At 46.3% G+C, this 17,373-nt stretch overlaps 1 protein-coding gene across 1 annotated transcript in view; it reads left to right on the top strand.

Moving 5' to 3' along the window:
- Positions 1-17,373, top strand: part of PROM2 (prominin 2) — a 281,934-nt gene that overhangs the window by 172,031 nt on the left and 92,530 nt on the right. Inside the window, exon 9 of the mRNA XM_029604437.1 lies at positions 6,410-6,490. Within this exon, the coding sequence (XP_029460297.1) occupies positions 6,410-6,490 (81 nt within the window). The remainder of the gene's footprint in view (positions 1-6,409; positions 6,491-17,373) is intronic.

The raw sequence follows: 17,373 nt of genomic DNA on the forward strand, positions 1-17,373 counted from the left end.
TTTTTGAGTCCTGGTGTTCCGTCAGGGGCATTCGTCCACTCAGGGTCTTAATCCCTGAAATTCTATCCTTTTTGCAGGATGGCTTTGCCAAGGGCTTGTCTTTCAATTCGTTTAAGGTGCAGGTGTCAGAACTGGGCTCTCTCCCTGGCAAGGTTGATGGTTCCGCTATTGCTGCTCATCCGGAAGTGGTTCGGTTTCTGAGAGGGACGATGAATTTACGTCCTCCGGTTCAGAAGTCCTGTCCATCCTGGAATCTTAATCTCGTCCTTAGAAGTTTGTGTGAAGTTCCTTTCGAGCTGTTCCGGAGGGCTACGTTGAAGGATTTAACACTTAAGGTGGTTTGTCTGGTGGCCATTTGTTCAACTAGAAGGATCTCTGAGTTGCAGGATCTATCTTGCCGGGATCCCTTCCTTCAGATTTCAGATTCCGGAGTTTCTTTACGGCCAGTACCTTTCTTTTTACTGAAGGTGGTCTCAGCATTTCATGTCAATCAGTTGGTGGAGCTTCCGGCCTTTTCTGCCTTTTCGGCGTCTGATTCTCAGGTGAGGGATCTCAGACGTTTGGATGTACAGAGAACGCTGTTGCGTTATTTCGAGGTCACGAATAACTTTAGGAGGTATGATCACCTCTTTGTGCTGTGGAGTGGTGCGAACAAAGGTTCCAAGGCTTCTAAAGCCTCTATTGCACGTTGGTTGAAGGAAGCCATGTCTTCTGCGTATATCACATGGGATCGTCCAGTTCCAGAAGGGTTGCATGCTCATTCCACACGTTCACAAGTGACTTCTTGGGCGGGATCACAACTTGTTTCTCCACAGGAAATGTGCAGGGCTGCGACTTGGAAGTCTTGCATACTTTTTCAAGGCACTATCACCTTGATGTGAGGGATCCGGCAACCCCTTCTTTTGGCGAGAGTGTTCTGCGAGCTGGACTCTCCAGGTCCCATCCTAGATATGGGCTTTGGTACATCCCAGGAGTCTGGACTGATTCGTTCCTGTAGTACCATGGATCAGTCCAGAGCTCGCCCACTTAATGAGGAGTTTCTTTAGGGGAGAGACATCCACTCAGCTGTGAGGGTGTTCTCTGATGCATTCCGTGTTTTTGGTTTTTGTTTGATTGTTAGAAGTTTTATGCTAAGTTCTGCTTTGATAGACATCTATACTGAGGAACTGCAAGGGGCACTGGGCATTATGATACAGTGTCAGCGAAGCTTTTTCTCTGTCTCCATCTGTTGGCTGGGAGAAATGAACCCAGGAGTCTGGATTGATCCATGGTACTGCAGGAACGAAAATTAGCAGGTAAGAACCAATTTTCCTTTCAATTGAAACTGGTCTCAATTTGGGCTAAGATGCCAGGAATTTTCACTTACCTGTGTTTTTTTTCCCCTTATCTTATTTCATTTATATTTATGTCTCCTATCTTAAAAAGGTTCTATGGCATATAACCTAACAAAAGCAGCATATAACGCATAGGGATGTGAATCGTTTTTGAACGATTAAAATTATCGTCAGATAATTTTAAAATCGTCCAAAATCGTTAGAGTGCACGATACAATACAAATGCCCCCGATTTATCGTCAGGGGCATTTGTATTGTATTGTTAAATAGGGCGCGGGAAAACCGGCACACCAAAAAAACCTAAAACCCACCCCGAACCTTTAAAACAAATCCCCCACCCTCCCGAACCCCCCCAAAATGTTTTAAATTACCTGGGGTCCACTGGGGGGGTCCCGACGCGATCTCTAGCTCTCTGGCCACGGCTGCGTTGAGAAATGGCGCCGGTGGCCCTTTGCTCTTATTTATTTTATTTATTTAACGCTTTTCTATACCGACCTTCATGGCTGGAAGACCATATCAGATCGGTTTACATCGAACAGGGTAATAGTAACAAAAAACAGTAAAAATAGTAAAAAATAGTAAAAACCGGAAGAATAAAGTTACATTTAACAAGGTTGGTAAACTTGGAGCTATATACTGTTGGAAGGAAAGGACATAGGAACGCAGTAAACCAGAAGTGTAAACAATATGATAAAGGGTCTTATTAAGTGCAGGAGGAGGTACAGTGATTCATAGTTCAAGATTCATAGTACAAGATGATGTTCGGTCGTCTAGTGTGTATCCGGGGGATCTGAGAATGCTTGGCGGAAAAGCCATGTCTTCAGTTTTTTCCTGAATGTTAGGAGGCAGGGTTCCAGCCTAAGGTCTGGAGGTATGTTGTTCCAGGCAGCTGGGCCTGCTGTAGAGAAGGATCGGTCTTTGGTCGAGATGAGGCGTGTTGCTTTGGAAGGCGGTGCTTGTAGGATTCCTTTGTATAGTTCTCTTGTTGGTCGATTGGAGGTATGGAGTTTGAGAGGGTATTCCAGGTCCAGATGAAGGTGACTGTAAATGGATTTGTGGATTATGGTGAGTGATTTGTGGAGGATTCTGAAGTTCACTGGAAGCCAATGTAAGTTACGGAGTATGGGTGAGATGTGTTCGCCACGTTTGGTGCTGGTTAGGAGTCTTGCCGCAGTATTCTGTATCAACTGTAGTGGCTTGGTGGAGGAGTTGGGTAGACCCATGAGTAGGGCGCTGCAGTAATCTATTTTGGAAAATAGCACCGCTTGCAGAACTGTCCTAAAGTCGTGGAAGAATACTAAAGGTTTGAGCCTGGAGTCTATAGAAACAGTCTTTGGTTGTGGTGTTGATCATTTTCTTGAGGTTTAGGCGATTATCGAGTAGGACTCCGAGGTCTCTCACATGGGTATGTGTGAGTTGGATATTGTGGATTGTCTGAGGGAGTGAGTTGTCTTGGTTGGGGGAGATGAGGAGGAGTTCGGTCTTTGATGCATTAAGTACCAGATTAAGACTGTTGAGAAGACTGGTGATTGATTCTAGGCATTTGTTCCAGTGCGTGAGAGATTTAGTGATGGATTCTGTTATAGGAATCAGAATCTGCACGTCATCTGCATACAGGTAATGAATTAGGTTGAGGTCTGTTAGAAGCTGGCAGAGGGGGAGGAGGTAAATGTTAAAGAGTGTGGGTGATAACGAGGATCCTTGGGGAACACCAAGTGAGGATCTGGTCAAAGGCGATTCTTTATCATTGATTTTAACTTTGAAGCTTCTGTTATATAGAAATGACGTGAACCAGCTAAGGGCTAAACCAGCTATCCCTATGTCAGCTAGGCGATTGAGGAGGATGGAGTGGTTGACGGTGTCGAATGCCGCTGAAATGTCTAGGAGTACCAGGAGAAAGGAGTAGCCCTTGTCTAATCCCATGATTATATGGTCTGTTAGTGATATGAGAAGAGTTTCAGTACTGCGAGATTTGCGGAATCCGTATTGGGATGGGTATAGGATGTTGTGTTCTTCTAGGAATTCGGAAAGCTGAGAATTCACCAATTTCTCTGTTAATTTGGCGAGGAAAGGGAACTTCGAGATGGGGCGGAAGTTGGAGAGTTCTTTGGGGTCTAAATTGTGCTTCTTAAGGAGGGGTTTCAGAGAGGCAGTTTTAAGGCTGTCTGGGTACAACCCTTGGGCTAAAGAGCAGTTTATAATATTCGCAAGGGGACCCGAGATACTGTTAGGAATCAGTAGCAGAAGTTTAGATGGTATGTTGTCATCTGGGTGACTAGAGGGTTTCTGTCTCTTGAGGAGGGCTTCTATCTCCTTTGAGGATGTTAATTCGAAGTTGTTGAGTTTAACTCCCGTGCAGGAGTGAGTGTTAGAGAATGTAGGGCATGGGGTAGTATTGGTTGGTAGAAGTGCTAGCGTGTTTGAAATCTTCTGTTGAAAGAATGATGCAAGTTCGTTGGCCTTAGATTGTGCCTGATCATCTGGTATCGTTAATGGGGATGACTTAGTAATTTGAGCCACATAAGAGAACAGCGCCTTGGCATCATATTGAAGATCGTGTATTTTGTTGGCGTATTATTCTCTCTTTGACTTTAGAATAGAGGTCCTGTAGTGATGTAAGGTTCCTTTGTAGGTCGATAGTGTAGAGGGGTTGGGGGCTTTGCGCCAACTGTTTTCTTTGTGTCGAAGGACTTGTTTCATCCGCTTGAGCTCCGTAGAGAACCAGGGTTGGTTTCCTTTTTTTTCTGGATTTATAATTTTGGAGACTGCGGGGCATAATTTGTTTGCTACTGTTTCCATAATGTTGTGCCAAGAGAGAACAGCTGAATTGGGATTGGATAAGTCGAGGTTTGAGAGTTCTTTTGACAGATTGTCCTCTATTCTCCAGCACCTCAAACCCGCTACCTGATCTATCCCCTCCACAGAACGACCGGAAGAAATGCTAACTCATCAGACAGGGCAAAGGTAGCGCCGGCGCCATTTTGGTTCCTGGCTCCCGACGTCACGCGTGCAGGAGATCGCCCCCGGACCCCCGCTGGACCCCCAGGGACTTTTGGCCAGCTTGGGGGGGGCCTCCTGACCCCCACAAGACTTGCCAAAAGTCCAGCGGGGGTCCGGGAGCGACCTCCTGCACGCGGGCCGTATTGCCAATCTTCAAAATGGCGCCGGCGCTACCTTTGCCCTCACTATGTCATACGGGCACATGTGGGTGTCTGTATGAATTTTTTTTTTTTGTAATATGAAAAGAGGAGAATATGGAAGACCCCTTCTTGGGTAAAAGATCCAAGGGGGGGGGGGGGGGGGCTGTAGTTTATGGGGTGGAGATTGCAATGCTGTATTTTTAATTTGTTTGATGTTGAAGAGGAAGTTGATAGTGATCAGTACAAGGTGGAGGTTTTTATATCTTATTGTTCATGTAAGGATGTTTTAATTGTATGAATTTTTATTATGCTTTGTAAATTGCCTTGAGTTGTATACCGTGATAAGACGATTAGTAAATCTAAATAAATAAATAGTACATGACAGCATGAGCCAGGATCGTTAATTACAGAACAGTGTGGTACAACTGCCCTGACTTACTGGTGTAGCAGGGATGCAATACTGTGCCTGACAGAGTGGCATATGTGCCCTGCTGTTGACTCTGTGGCACAGGTGCCCTCAATTGCAGGATATATAACATAGGTGCTCTGCTTTGGTTGAATGAACAGAGTAGTTGCCTGTGTTGGGGTCAACATAGCTCGGGAGCCCTGAAATAGGGTTAGACTAGCACAGTTGCCCGAATTTAGTGTGCGCAGTGGGGCGCAATGGCCCAGTTTCACTGTATTTGGTGAAGAGAGACTCTTTGTTAGCATCTATGTTGAACAGGTTAGTGCATAGTGTACACAGGTGCTATGTGGTGGTGTGTAATTTGGAAATCTTACCATGAGTTACTGGGTTAAAATAGTTGGCACAAGCATCTTGGTCTAGTGCAGGGATGGGCAAACGTTTCGGCCTGAGGGCCACACTGGCAGGCCTAGTCTTGGAGGTGGGGCTAATAAGGGTTGGAGGGAAGTGGAGATTTTTCTGGACGTCCAACAGGCTGTTGGCGATATCACTACTGAACTGACAAATGTCACTTTCAGCCAGAAGTGACAGGTATTAGCCACAGCATGCTGAGACCTGACTCTGGGGGCCATAGTTTTCTCACTTATAATCTAGTGGTTGGTGTTTGACAGTTACACCCAGTAAATGGGCAGTGTGACATTGATGGTGTGCACTAGGTCAGCAAGGGGTTAAATGAGCTAGTACCGAGGCTTATGGGTCAGTGTGCCATAAATACTTATTTATTTATTTTTATTTTATTTTAAACCACTTTTATACTACTTTTAGTTACCCTTCTTTTATACACAAATGTAGTAACCAACATTTGATTTATGCTGTAAACCGACGTGATATGTATCAACATGAATGCTGGTATGCAAAAATCACTAAATAAATAAAATAAAATAAACTTTTATACCACATGCTCACAAAAAAAAGGTCATTAAAGGTGCTTCTGGGCCAGGTACCTTGGTTTAGTGGACTGTGATGAAGTGACCCCATTTTCACCCTTTTTGTATGTGCAAGATCAGGCTAGATGCCTGGTCCACCTTAAATCCCACAGAGGGTGGTCTGTGGGCTGGACCCTGCTGGGCAGGATAAGAGTGTAAACCCAGCTGGGATCAGGAGGCCCCCACGTCTCCAGGAGCAAGGAGCTCCTGATCCTTTCTGAAGGTTATACGTACACTGTCCTGAGCTAAGGCAGTCTACCATTGTGTGAAAGTACTGTGCATGAGAATAAAACTTGAAATTGCATTTAAAAAGGCTGGTCAGTGTGGTTTTCTGCTCCAGGCAGAAAACCTGCTCGGTCACCCTTGCATGGACATTGTGACACAGAGGCCTCAGGATGTTATAGGGACGTGGCACGAGTGCTGTGAATTAGTGGACTAGTGAGGGGTGTACTTATTTGCCCTGGATTACTGAGTAGCGAGACATGTGTTTCCTGGGCTGTGAGTGATGTCAATCATATTTGACTTCTATATTATTATTTCTTACAGTCTCGTGTTAATCAGACAGTGCTTGAGATAACATACCTGGAGAAAGCACTCCCTTCAGATGCACTAAGGATACTGAAAAACGTAAGTAAGGAGGGAAGGAGAGGAGGAGTAGCCTAGTGGTTAGCGCAACAGGCTGACAACCAGGGAATCCAGGACTCAGATCCTTCCAATGCGCCTTATAACATAAATCAATTCACTTCATTCTCCATCACCTCAAGTACTAACTTAGGGGCCTATGCAATACAGTGTGCTCAGCCGAGCGTACTGTATAACCCACACTCCGACGCGGGTTAAATAGGCGCTAAACCACCCCTAATGCAATAGGGGGATTAGCGCCTATTTAACCCACGTCGGATGCGGAGTGAATGCAATAGCACTCATCACATGCAAATGCATGTGAATGAGGCTATTACTCATTCACTCCACCTTAAAAAAAAAAGTGTGCGTCTCAGATGTGCATTTTGCGCTCAGCTGTTAACGCCTGCCTGGAGCATACCTTAATACAGTGACAGCATGCACCATTTAAAATACCACATGTTATCTTTCCCCGAAAACCCATCTTTGCACCGGAGGTGGACCCTTGGACCGAGTTGGGGTTGACGCTACCTGTACGGGGGATCCTACGGGTCCCCACTGTCAGCAGGCGGAGTGGGCTGAAGGACGGAGGCCGGCTGGTGCTTCACCAATACCAGCCCTCGTTCCCCGCGGGTTGAGCCTTTGGGTACCGGGGCTGGCTGGAATTAGGTGGGCCTCCATATGTCATCGATGGAAGGACAGAGAGGTCAGTCCAGAAGCAGCAACAGTGGAATGGAAAAGTCTGTACTGGACAAGGCGGAGTCCCGGAGACCCGGGCGCCAATAGAACCAAAGTCAGACAAGGGGTGCCCGAGCAAGAACAGGCCAAAGCCTGAATAGGCCAAGTCCAGGACGTAGACTGAAGAGGCGTCATTGAGCAAGCTGGAGTCAGGGCCAGCGGCAATCAAGAAGCAGTGGCAAGACAAGGCTGAGGTCTGGACGAGGAGAGAATCAATAGCGTAGTCAGGCAATGCAGAGGTCCGGGCTTGGAGAGAGTCAATGGCCCAGTCAGGCAATGCAGAGGTCCGGGCTTGGAGAGAGTCAATGGCGTGGTCAGGCAATGCAGAGGTTCGGGCTTGGAGAGAGTCAATGGCGTAGTCAGGCAATGAGAGGTCGTGTCCGAGAAAGCAATCCAATGAAAGGTTAGGAATCAAGAACGCAGGAATGAAGGAGAACAGGAACTTTCGAGGATCAGGAACCAGGAACGCAGGGGAATCACCAGGAGGCAACGAGTACACGACCAGTGTGGAGACCTGTTGCAAAGGCGATCACTGGAAGCTGAGCCCAGCCTTAAGCACTGGAGCTCTGGTGACGTCATCATCTGGGGCAGCGGCCAAGTTCCCACCGCGGGCCCTTCATAAGGGTCAGTGATGTGTGCATTCGCCCCTAGGGAGGGGTGCGGCACTGGATGGTGGCGTCTGTTCACAGGCCACGCGGAAAGGCCCGACACGGAGCACAGGAATCTGTAGCTGAAGCTGAGACACCGGGAGCGACCCGAGGATGGAGCTGGCAGCCCACCACCGCCAGGGAAGAGGAATCAGGCACTGGATTCGTCAGAGAGAGATGAGGGGACTGGGCCGTGGGTCTGCCACGGCCATTACACGTAACAGTACCCCCCCCCCCCCGTTATGCCCCCCCCCCCCGGAGGTGGTCTGGGTTTGCCCAGATGGGCACGATGAAGTTGAAGGAGGAGGTTTTTATCCAGGATGTTACGTGCTGGTTCCCACAAATTCTCTTTGGGGCCGTAACCCTCCCAGGAAAGGAATGATGGTATAGAAAAGTTTTTAAATAAATAAATAAATATACCCACCGGCGGCCCCTACGGCAAACATCAAGGACTTCATGAACCTTGTAGGTAGTGTCGGTCTCCGCAACCAGCGGAGATGGTTTAGGAACTTTCCGTGAAGGCCGAGATAGGACTACTGGCTTCAGAAGTGATATGTGGAACATATCATGGATTACTAATGTTGGTGGCAACCGAAGCTGATTTGTAACTGATCTAACACGACAAATGATTGAAAAAGGTCAAATGTACCTTAGTGCATACCTTTGGGAAGGTATCTTAAGCCGAATGTATTGAGTGCTTAACCAGACTTTCTGGCCAGGAAGGAACTCAGGATCCGAGCATCGATGGATGTCCGCAGACTTCTTGGCCCAGGATGCGGCTTGGCGTAAGCGAAGATTTGTCTGATTCCAGAGTGCCTTGAGGGCATCAGCAGTAGCTTGTGCAGCAGGAGAGCTCACCAATAAAGGTATGGGTAGTGGTGGTCGTGGTTGCTTCCCATAAACGATAGAAAATGGCGACGTACCTGTGGCAGCGGCAATATGGGACTTGTGGGAGAACTCTGCCCAAGGAAGTTCATACCAGTTGTCTTGATGGTCATTTATGTAGGCACGGAGCAAGGATTTTAAGAAGCAATTCATTCGCTCAGCTTGTCCATTGGCCTGCGGATGATATTCTGTTGTTAAACTGATGTTGATACCAAATTTATTGCAGAGAGCGCGCCAGTATCAGGCAACAAATTGTGGGCCCCTATCAGAGACAATGTCCTGGGGCAGGTCGTATAGCCGAAATATATGGAGAAAGAGCAGGCGTGCCAATTCGGGAGCAGATGCTAGGCCCGGTAGTGGAACAAAATGGGCCATTTTAGAAAATCTATCTATAGTAACCCATATGACTGTGTGACCCTTGGGTGGTGGTAACTCCAAAATGAAATCTGTGGAGAGATGTGTCCACGGTTCCTCGGGAGCTGGAAGAGGCTGGAGCAAACCCCCTGGTCGACTAACCGGGGTTTTCTGTTCAGCGCAAGTATTGCAGGAATCAATGTACGCTTTAGCGTCAGAGACCATAGTGGGCCACCAGAAAAACCATTGGAGCAATGCTAGAGTTTGCGCTCGCCCTGGGTAACCGGAGGACTCTTTCACGGAGGTGACGGGGCACAACAGTCTTCCCAGTCGGGACTGGGTGAGTCGCAGACAAACAAATACAAGCTGGGTCAGTAATGTGACTGGGTTCTTCAGAAGTATTTTCTGATTCAAAGGAACGTGACAGGGCATCTGCTAGAAAATGTTTCCCAGCTGGGCGATAGTGAGGTTCAAACTTGAACCTAGAAAAAAACAGGGCCCATCGAGCGTGGCTGGTGTTAAGGCACTGGGCACGGTTCAAGTGTTCCAGATTCTTGTAATCTGTAAATATGGTGAATTTATGTTGAGCGCCCTCTAGCCATGGGCGCAATTCTTTTAGTGCTAATTTGATAGCAAGCAATTTGCGATCTCTAATGCTATAGTTTTGTTCCGCAGAAGAGAATTTTCACAAAAAAAGAACTTTCACAAAAAAAAAAAAAACCCAACAAAAACTTTATTGAGAGTTTGATCAGTCCCCTGTAGGCCACTACCAGTCATATAGTGAATTCACTAATACATTTAAAGGACATTAATTAGACACATTCCTACTCCCATAGCAACCTAAAAATTAACTAGGAACTGAACAAAATTGAAATGAAGGCAGCAGTCCAGCAGCAGGAGGGGGCTTCCCAGTCTTTTGCATCGAGTGTCACATGTATGATTTTTTTACCCACCGGTGAGAAGTTGTACATGTGCATGCGATGCAAAGAGCTCCTGGCTCTCAGAGAACGAGTCCGATCTCTGTAGGCTAGAGTGGCAGACCTGGAGGAGCTGAGGCAGACAGTGAGGTATATAGATGAGACCTTCAGGGACATAGTAGCCAAGTCCCAACTTCAGACTGGCAGCCCTGGTGCTGCCTTGAAGGAATAATGTCTCATAATTGAGAGAATCAACCTGGTACAGCAGGAAAGGATCCTGTAGCAAGGACCTGCTCTGCAGGTGAGGCATTGTCCTTTCACACCGAGGATATCTCCCCAAGGCTTACAGCCCAGAAGGGAAGGGTTAAGTCGGCCGTCATAGTTGGTGATTCGATTATTAGGAGCTGAGTGGCTGTTGGGCATGAGGATCGCCTGGTAACATGCCTACCTGGTGCGAAGGTGGCGGACCTCACGCGTCACCTAGATAGGATTTTAGACAGTACTGGGGAGGAGCTGGCTGTCATGGTACATGTGGGCACCAACAACATAGGAAAATGTGGGACGGAGGTTCTGGAAGCCAAATTTAGGCTCTTAGTTAGAAAGCTTAAATCCAGAACCTCCAGGATAGCATTCTCTGAAATGCTCCCTGTTCCACACGCAGGTCACCAGAGGCAGGCAGAGCTCCGGAGTCTCAATGCGTGGATGAGACGATAGTGCAAGGAAGAGGGATTCAGATTTGTTAGGAACTGAGGAACCTTTTAGGGAAGGGGGAGTCTCTTCCAAAGGGATGGGCTCCACCTTAACCAGGGTGGAACCAGACTGCTGGCGCTAACCATCAGAAAGGAGATAGAGCAGCTTTTAAACTAGAACAAAGGGGAAAGCCGACAGTCGCTCAGCAGCGCATGGTTCGGAGAGAGATATCGTCAAAGGATACTAATGATGCATTAGAATTAGAGCATCCCGACAGTGAGGTTCCAATAATAAGAAAAGTAGTCCAAGTGCCTGTAACTAAAAACTCACCTGAGCTAAAAAATTCTAACTTATCCCTATCAATTAAAAAGCAGAATGAAAATACAAACAAAAAAACAAACTTTGAAATGTTTGTATGCTAATGCCAGAAGTTTAAGAAGTAAGATGGGAGAATTAGAATGTATAGCAGTGAATGATGACATAGACTTAATTGGCATCTCAGAGACATGGTGGAAGGAGGACAACCAATGGGACAGTGCTATACCGGGGTACAAATTTTATCGCAATGACAGAGAGGAGCACCCGGGAGGCAGTGTGGCATAGAGTCCAACAGGATACACATCTCTATAGGAACTGTTTTGTACTAATTTACCTTAGAAGCACATTATAAATTAGAAGGGAAGAGCTCAGTAACCCACATTCCAGTGGGAACACTGAGAGAAGAGGATCACCTTGCTGGTGGCTGAAAGGAATCAGTACGTTTTTGCTTGGGACATTGTCTTTTTTAAAAGTATTGGGGCAAAGTTAACTATTTGGGAATATTATTTAGTGTGTTTGTGCCTTTAATAGTCAGAAAGGCAGTGAATAAACAAGTTAGACTGTATTTTTAAATAGTCAGTCAATAAGGTAGCTAGTAAGCATTAGGTAGTGTGTTTATTTTTAAAAGTCTGCAGAACTGAGTGTTCTCCAGACTTTTAAAGAACTGAGTGTTTGTATTTAATACAAAATGAGTGTTTGTATTGAAAAAAAAACCCACAAAAAAAAACAACCCCAAAAAGTAGCCAGAAGCTAGAAATAAGCTAGGAGCAGTGTATACCTAAGTTAAAAAGTTGAATAGTTCAGTTCAGTTACTCTCCTTGGAAAGGTGTTGAGGTTGTGTGATTGGATTTGAATAGGGACCAACATTTGTTAATCAAGAGAGCAGTGAGTCACTCTGGCTGACTAACTGAAGTTAGATTGTTTGTATTTCCCAACCCTCCCACCACTCACCCACCCACCCCTAGCTCATCCCTTAATTTAAAGGCAGGTGCCACTTTCACAAAAAAAAACAAACCAACATCAACAAAAACTTTATTGAGAATTTGATCAGACCCCGGTAGGCCACTACCAGACACATAGGGGCGGATTTTCAGAGCCCTGCTCGCGTAAATCCGCCCAAAACCGGGCGGATTTACGCGAGCAGGGCCCTGTGCGCCGGGAAGCCTATTTTACATAGGCCTCCCGGCGCGCGCAGAGCCCCGGGACTCGCGTAAGTCCCGGGGTTCTCCGAGGGGGGCGTGTCGGGGGCGGGCCCGGTCGTCGCGGCGTTTCGGGGGCGTGTCGGCAGCGTTTTGGGGGTGGCTACGGGGGCGTGGCTACGGCCCAGGGCGGTCTGGGGGCGTGGCCGCGCCCTCCCCCCCCCCCCCAGGTCGCGGCCCGGCGCGCAGGAGGCCCGCTGGCGCGCGGGGATTTACGCCTCCCTCTGGGAGGCGTAAATCCCCCGACAAAGGTAAGGGGGGGTTTAGACAGGGCCGGGCGGGTGGGTTAGGGAGGGGAAGGGAGGGGAAGGTGAGGGGAGGGCAAAGGAAAGTTCCCTCCGAGGCCGCTCCGATTTCGGAGCGGCCTTGGAGGGAACGGGGGTAGGCTGCGCGGCTCGGCGCGCGCCGGCTATACAAAATCCATAGCCTTGCGGGCGCCGATCCAGGTTTTTAGCAGATATGCGCGGCTCCGCGCGTATCTAATAAAATCCAGCGTACTTTTGTTTGCGCCTGGAGCGCAAACAAAAGTAGGCTATTTGCGCGCCTTTTAAAATCCGCCCCATAGTGAATTCACTAATACATTTAAAGGACGTTAGACACATTCCTACTCCCATAGCAACCTAAAACTTAACTAGGAACTGCTCAAAACTGAGATGAAGGCAGCAGTCCAGCAGCAAGAGGGGGGCTTCCCAGACTTTTGCAAAGAGTGTCATATGTATGATTTTTTACCCACCGGTGAGAAGTTGTACATGTGCATGCGATGCAAAGAGCTCCTGGCTCTCAGAGAACGAGTCCAATCTCTGGAGGCTAGAGTAGCAGACCTGGAGGAGCTGAGGCAGGCAGAGAGGTATATAGATGAGACCTTCAGGGACATAGTAGTCAAGTCCCAACTTCAGACTGGCAGCCCTGATGCTGCCTTGGAGGAAGGTCTCATGATGGGAGAGCACCAACCAGGTGTAGCAGGAAAGGATCCTGTAGCAAGGACCTGCTCTGCAGGTGATGCATTGTCCTTTCGCACTGAGGATATCTCCCCAAGGCCTACTGCCCAGGAGGGAAGGGTTAGGTCGGCCATCATAGCTGGAGATTCGATTATTAGGAATGTAGATAGCTGGGTGGCTGGTGGGCGTGAGGATCGCCTGGTAACATGCCTACCTGGTGCGAAGGTGGCGGACCTCACGCGTCCCCTAGATAGGATTTTAGACAGTGCTGGGGAGGAGCCGGCTGTCGTGGTACATGTGGGCACCAACGACATAGGAAAATGTGAGAGGGAGGTTCTGGAAGCAAAATTTAGGCTCTTAGGTAGAAAGCTTAAATCCAGAACCTCCAGGGTAGCATTCTCTGAAATGCTCCCTGTTCCACATGCAGGTCACCAGAGGCAGGCAGAGCTCTGGAGACTCAATGCATGGATGAGACGATGGTGCAAGGAAGAGGGATTCAGTTTTGTTAGGAACTGGGAAACCTTTTGGGGAAGGGGGAGTCTCTTCCGAAGGGATGGGCTCCACCTTAACCAGGGTGGAACCAGACTGCTGGCGCTAACCTTTAAAAAGCTGATAGAGCAGCTTTTAAACTAGAACAAAGGGGAAAGCCGACAGTCACTCAGCAGCGCATGGTTCGGAGAGAGGTATCTTCAAAGGATACTAATGATGCTTTAGAATTAAGGCATCCCGACAGTGAGGTTCCAATAATTAGAAAAATAGTCCAAGTGCCTGTAACTAAAAACTCAGCTGAGCTAAAAAATTCGAACTTATCCCTATCAATTAAAAAGCAGAATGACAATACAAACAAAAAACAAACTTTGAAATGTTTGTATGCTAATGCCAGAAGTCTAAGAAGTAAGATGGGAGAATTAGAATGTATAACAGTGAATGATGACATAGACTTAATTGGCATCTCAGAGACATGGTGAGAAGAGGATAACCAATGGGACAGTGCTATACCGGGGTACAAATTATATCGCAATGACAGAGAGGAGCACCCGGGAGGAGGTGTGGCGCTTTATGTCCGGGATGGCATAGAGTCCAACAGGATAAACATCCTGCATGAGACTAAATACAAAATTGAATCTTTATGGGAAGAAATCCCTTGTGTGTCGGGGAAGACTATAGTGATAGGGGTATTCTACCGTCCACCTGGTCAAGATGGTGAGACGGACAGTGAAATGCCAAGAGAAATTAGGGAAGCTAACCACATTGGTAGCTTCAGTAATAATGGGAGACTTCAATTACCCCAATATTGACTGGGTAAATGTATCAGCGGGACACGCTAGAGAAATAACGTTCCTGGATGGAATAAATGATAGCTTTATGGAGCAATTGGTTCAGGAACCGACAAGAGAGGAAGCAATTTTAGGTCTAATTCTCAGTGGAGCACAGGACTTGGTGAGAGAGGTAATGGTGGTGGGGCCGCTTGGCAATAGTGATCATAATATGATCAAATTTGATTTAATGACTGGAAGAGGAACAGTGTGCAAATCCAAGGCTCTCGTGCTAAACTTTCAAAAGAGAAACTTTGATAAAATGAGAAAAATTGTTAGAAAAAAAATTGAAAGGAGCAGCTACAAAAGTAAAAAATGTCCAAGAGGCATGGTCATTGTTAAAAAATACCATTCTAGAAGCACAGTCTAGATGTATTCCGACACATTAAGAAAGGTGGAAAGAAGGCAAAATGATTACTGGCATGGTTAAAAGGGGAGGTGAAAGAAGCTATTTTAGCCAAAAGATCTTCATTCAAAAATTGGAAGAAAGATCCAACAGAAGAAAATAGGATAAAGCATAAACGTTGGCAAGTTAAATGTAAGACATTGATAAGACAGGCTAAGAGAGAATTTGATAAGAAGTTGGCTGTAGAGGCAAAAACTCACAGTAAAAACATTTTTAAATATATCCGAAGCAGAAAGCCTGTGAGGGAGTCAGTTGGACCGTTAGATGACCAAGGGGTTAAAGGGGCAATTAGAGAAGATAAGGCCATCGCAGAAAGATTAAATGATTTCTTTGCTTCGGTGTTTACTGAAGAGGATGTTGGGGAGGTACCCGTAATGGAGAAGGTTTTCATGGGTAATGATTCAGATGGACTGAATCAAATCACTGTGAACCAAGAAGATGTGGTAGGCCTGATTGACAAACTGAAGAGTAGTAAATCACCTGGACCGGATGGTATGCACCCCAGAGTTCTGAAGGAACTAAAAAATGAAATTTCAGACCTATTGGTAAAAATATGTAACCTATCATTAAAATTATCCATTGTACCTGAAGACTGGAGGATAGCAAATGTAACCCCAATATTTAAAAAGGGCTCCAGGGGCGATCTGGGAAACTACAGACCGGTTAGCCTGACTTCAGTGCCAGGAAAAATAGTGGAAAGTGTTCTAAACATCAAAATCACAGAACATATAGAAAGACATGGTTTAATGGAACAAAGTCAGCATGGCTTTACCCAGGGCAAGTCTTGCCTCACAAATCTGCTTCACTTTTTTTAAGGAGTTAATAAACATGTGGATAAAGGTGAACCGGTAGATATAGTATACTTGGATTTTCAGAAGGTGTTTGACAAAGTTCCTCATGAGAGGCTTCTAGGAAAAGTAAAAAGTCATGGGATAGGTGGCGATGTCCTTTCGTGGATTGCAAACTGGCTAAAAGACAGGAAACAGAGAGTAGGTTTAAATGGGCAATTTTCTCAGTGGAAGGGAATGGACAGTGGAGTGCCTCAGGGATCTGTATTGGGACCCTTACTTTTCAATATATTTATAAATGATCTGGAAAGAAATACGAGTGAGATAATCAAATTTGCAGATGACACAAAATTGTTCAGAGTAGTTAAATCACAAGCAGATTGTGATAAATTGCAGGAAGACCTTGTGAGACTGGAAAATTGGGCATCCAAATGGCAGATGAAATTTAATGTGGATAAGTGCAAGGTGATGCATATAGGGAAAAATAACCCATGCTATAATTACACAATGTTGGGTTCCATATTAGGTGCTACAACCCAAGAAAGAGATCTAGGTGTCATAGTGGATAACACATTGAAATCGTCAGTACAGTGTGCTGCGGCAGTCAAAATAGCTAACAGAATGTTGGGAATTATTAGAAAGGGAATGGTGAATAAAACGGAAAATGTCATAATGCCTCTGTATCGCTCCATGGTGAGACCGCACCTTGAATACTGTGTACAATTCTGGTCGCCGCATCTCAAAAAAGATATAATTGCGATGGAGAAGGTACAGAGAAGGGCTACCAAAATGATAAGGGGAATGGAACAACTCCCCTATGAGGAAAGACTAAAGAGGTTAGGTCTTTTCAGCTTGGAGAAGAGACGACTGAGGGGGGATATGATAGAGGTGTTTAAAATCATGAGAGGTCTAGAACGGGTAGATGTGAATCGGTTATTTACTCTTTCGGATAGTAGAAAGACTAGGGGGCACTCCATGAAGTTAGAATGGGACACATTTAAAACTAATCGGAGCAAGTTCTTTTTTACTCAACGCACAATTAAACTCTGGAATTTGTTGCCAGAGGATGTGGTTAGTGCAGTTAGTATAGCTGTGTTTAAAAAAGGATTGGATAAGTTCTTGGAGGAGAAGTCCATTACCTGCTATTAAGTTCACTTAGAGAATAGCCACTGCCATTAGCAATGGTTACATGGAATAGACTTAGTTTTTGGGTACTTGCCAGGTTCTTTTGGCCTGGATTGGCCACTGTTGGAAACAGGATGCTGGGCTTGATGGACCCTTGGTCTGACCCAGTATGACATTTTCTTATGTTCTTAATGAACCGATTTGCATGCAATATAATATAATGCAAATAAAATCACTTGATTTGCCTGGAAATTCACAAGCCGCATTATTTTTCAGGAAAATTAGCTACAACTTGTGAGTTGTACCAACTTTCCCTGAGATCATCAGAATTTGTGCTTCTGGGGCCTCCATTTAAAAGGGCCAATTAGTCAGAGTACAGCCAACCTCTAGGGGATCTCAGTAGACCCTTTGTCCCACACAACCACTACCCCTTGAGATGGCCAAAGTGAAAAAAAAAGTGTTAACTAGGTCAGGATCTGGGCACATGCTCTGCCCCATTCCCAAACTCCTCCCCTTTATGCCAACTCCCTCCTCCCTGGAGTTCAAACCTACCCCCCCACCCTCGCCC

Source organism: Rhinatrema bivittatum, chromosome 5 (genome assembly GCF_901001135.1).
Source record: "Rhinatrema bivittatum chromosome 5, aRhiBiv1.1, whole genome shotgun sequence".
Taxonomy (NCBI): domain Eukaryota; kingdom Metazoa; phylum Chordata; class Amphibia; order Gymnophiona; family Rhinatrematidae; genus Rhinatrema; species Rhinatrema bivittatum.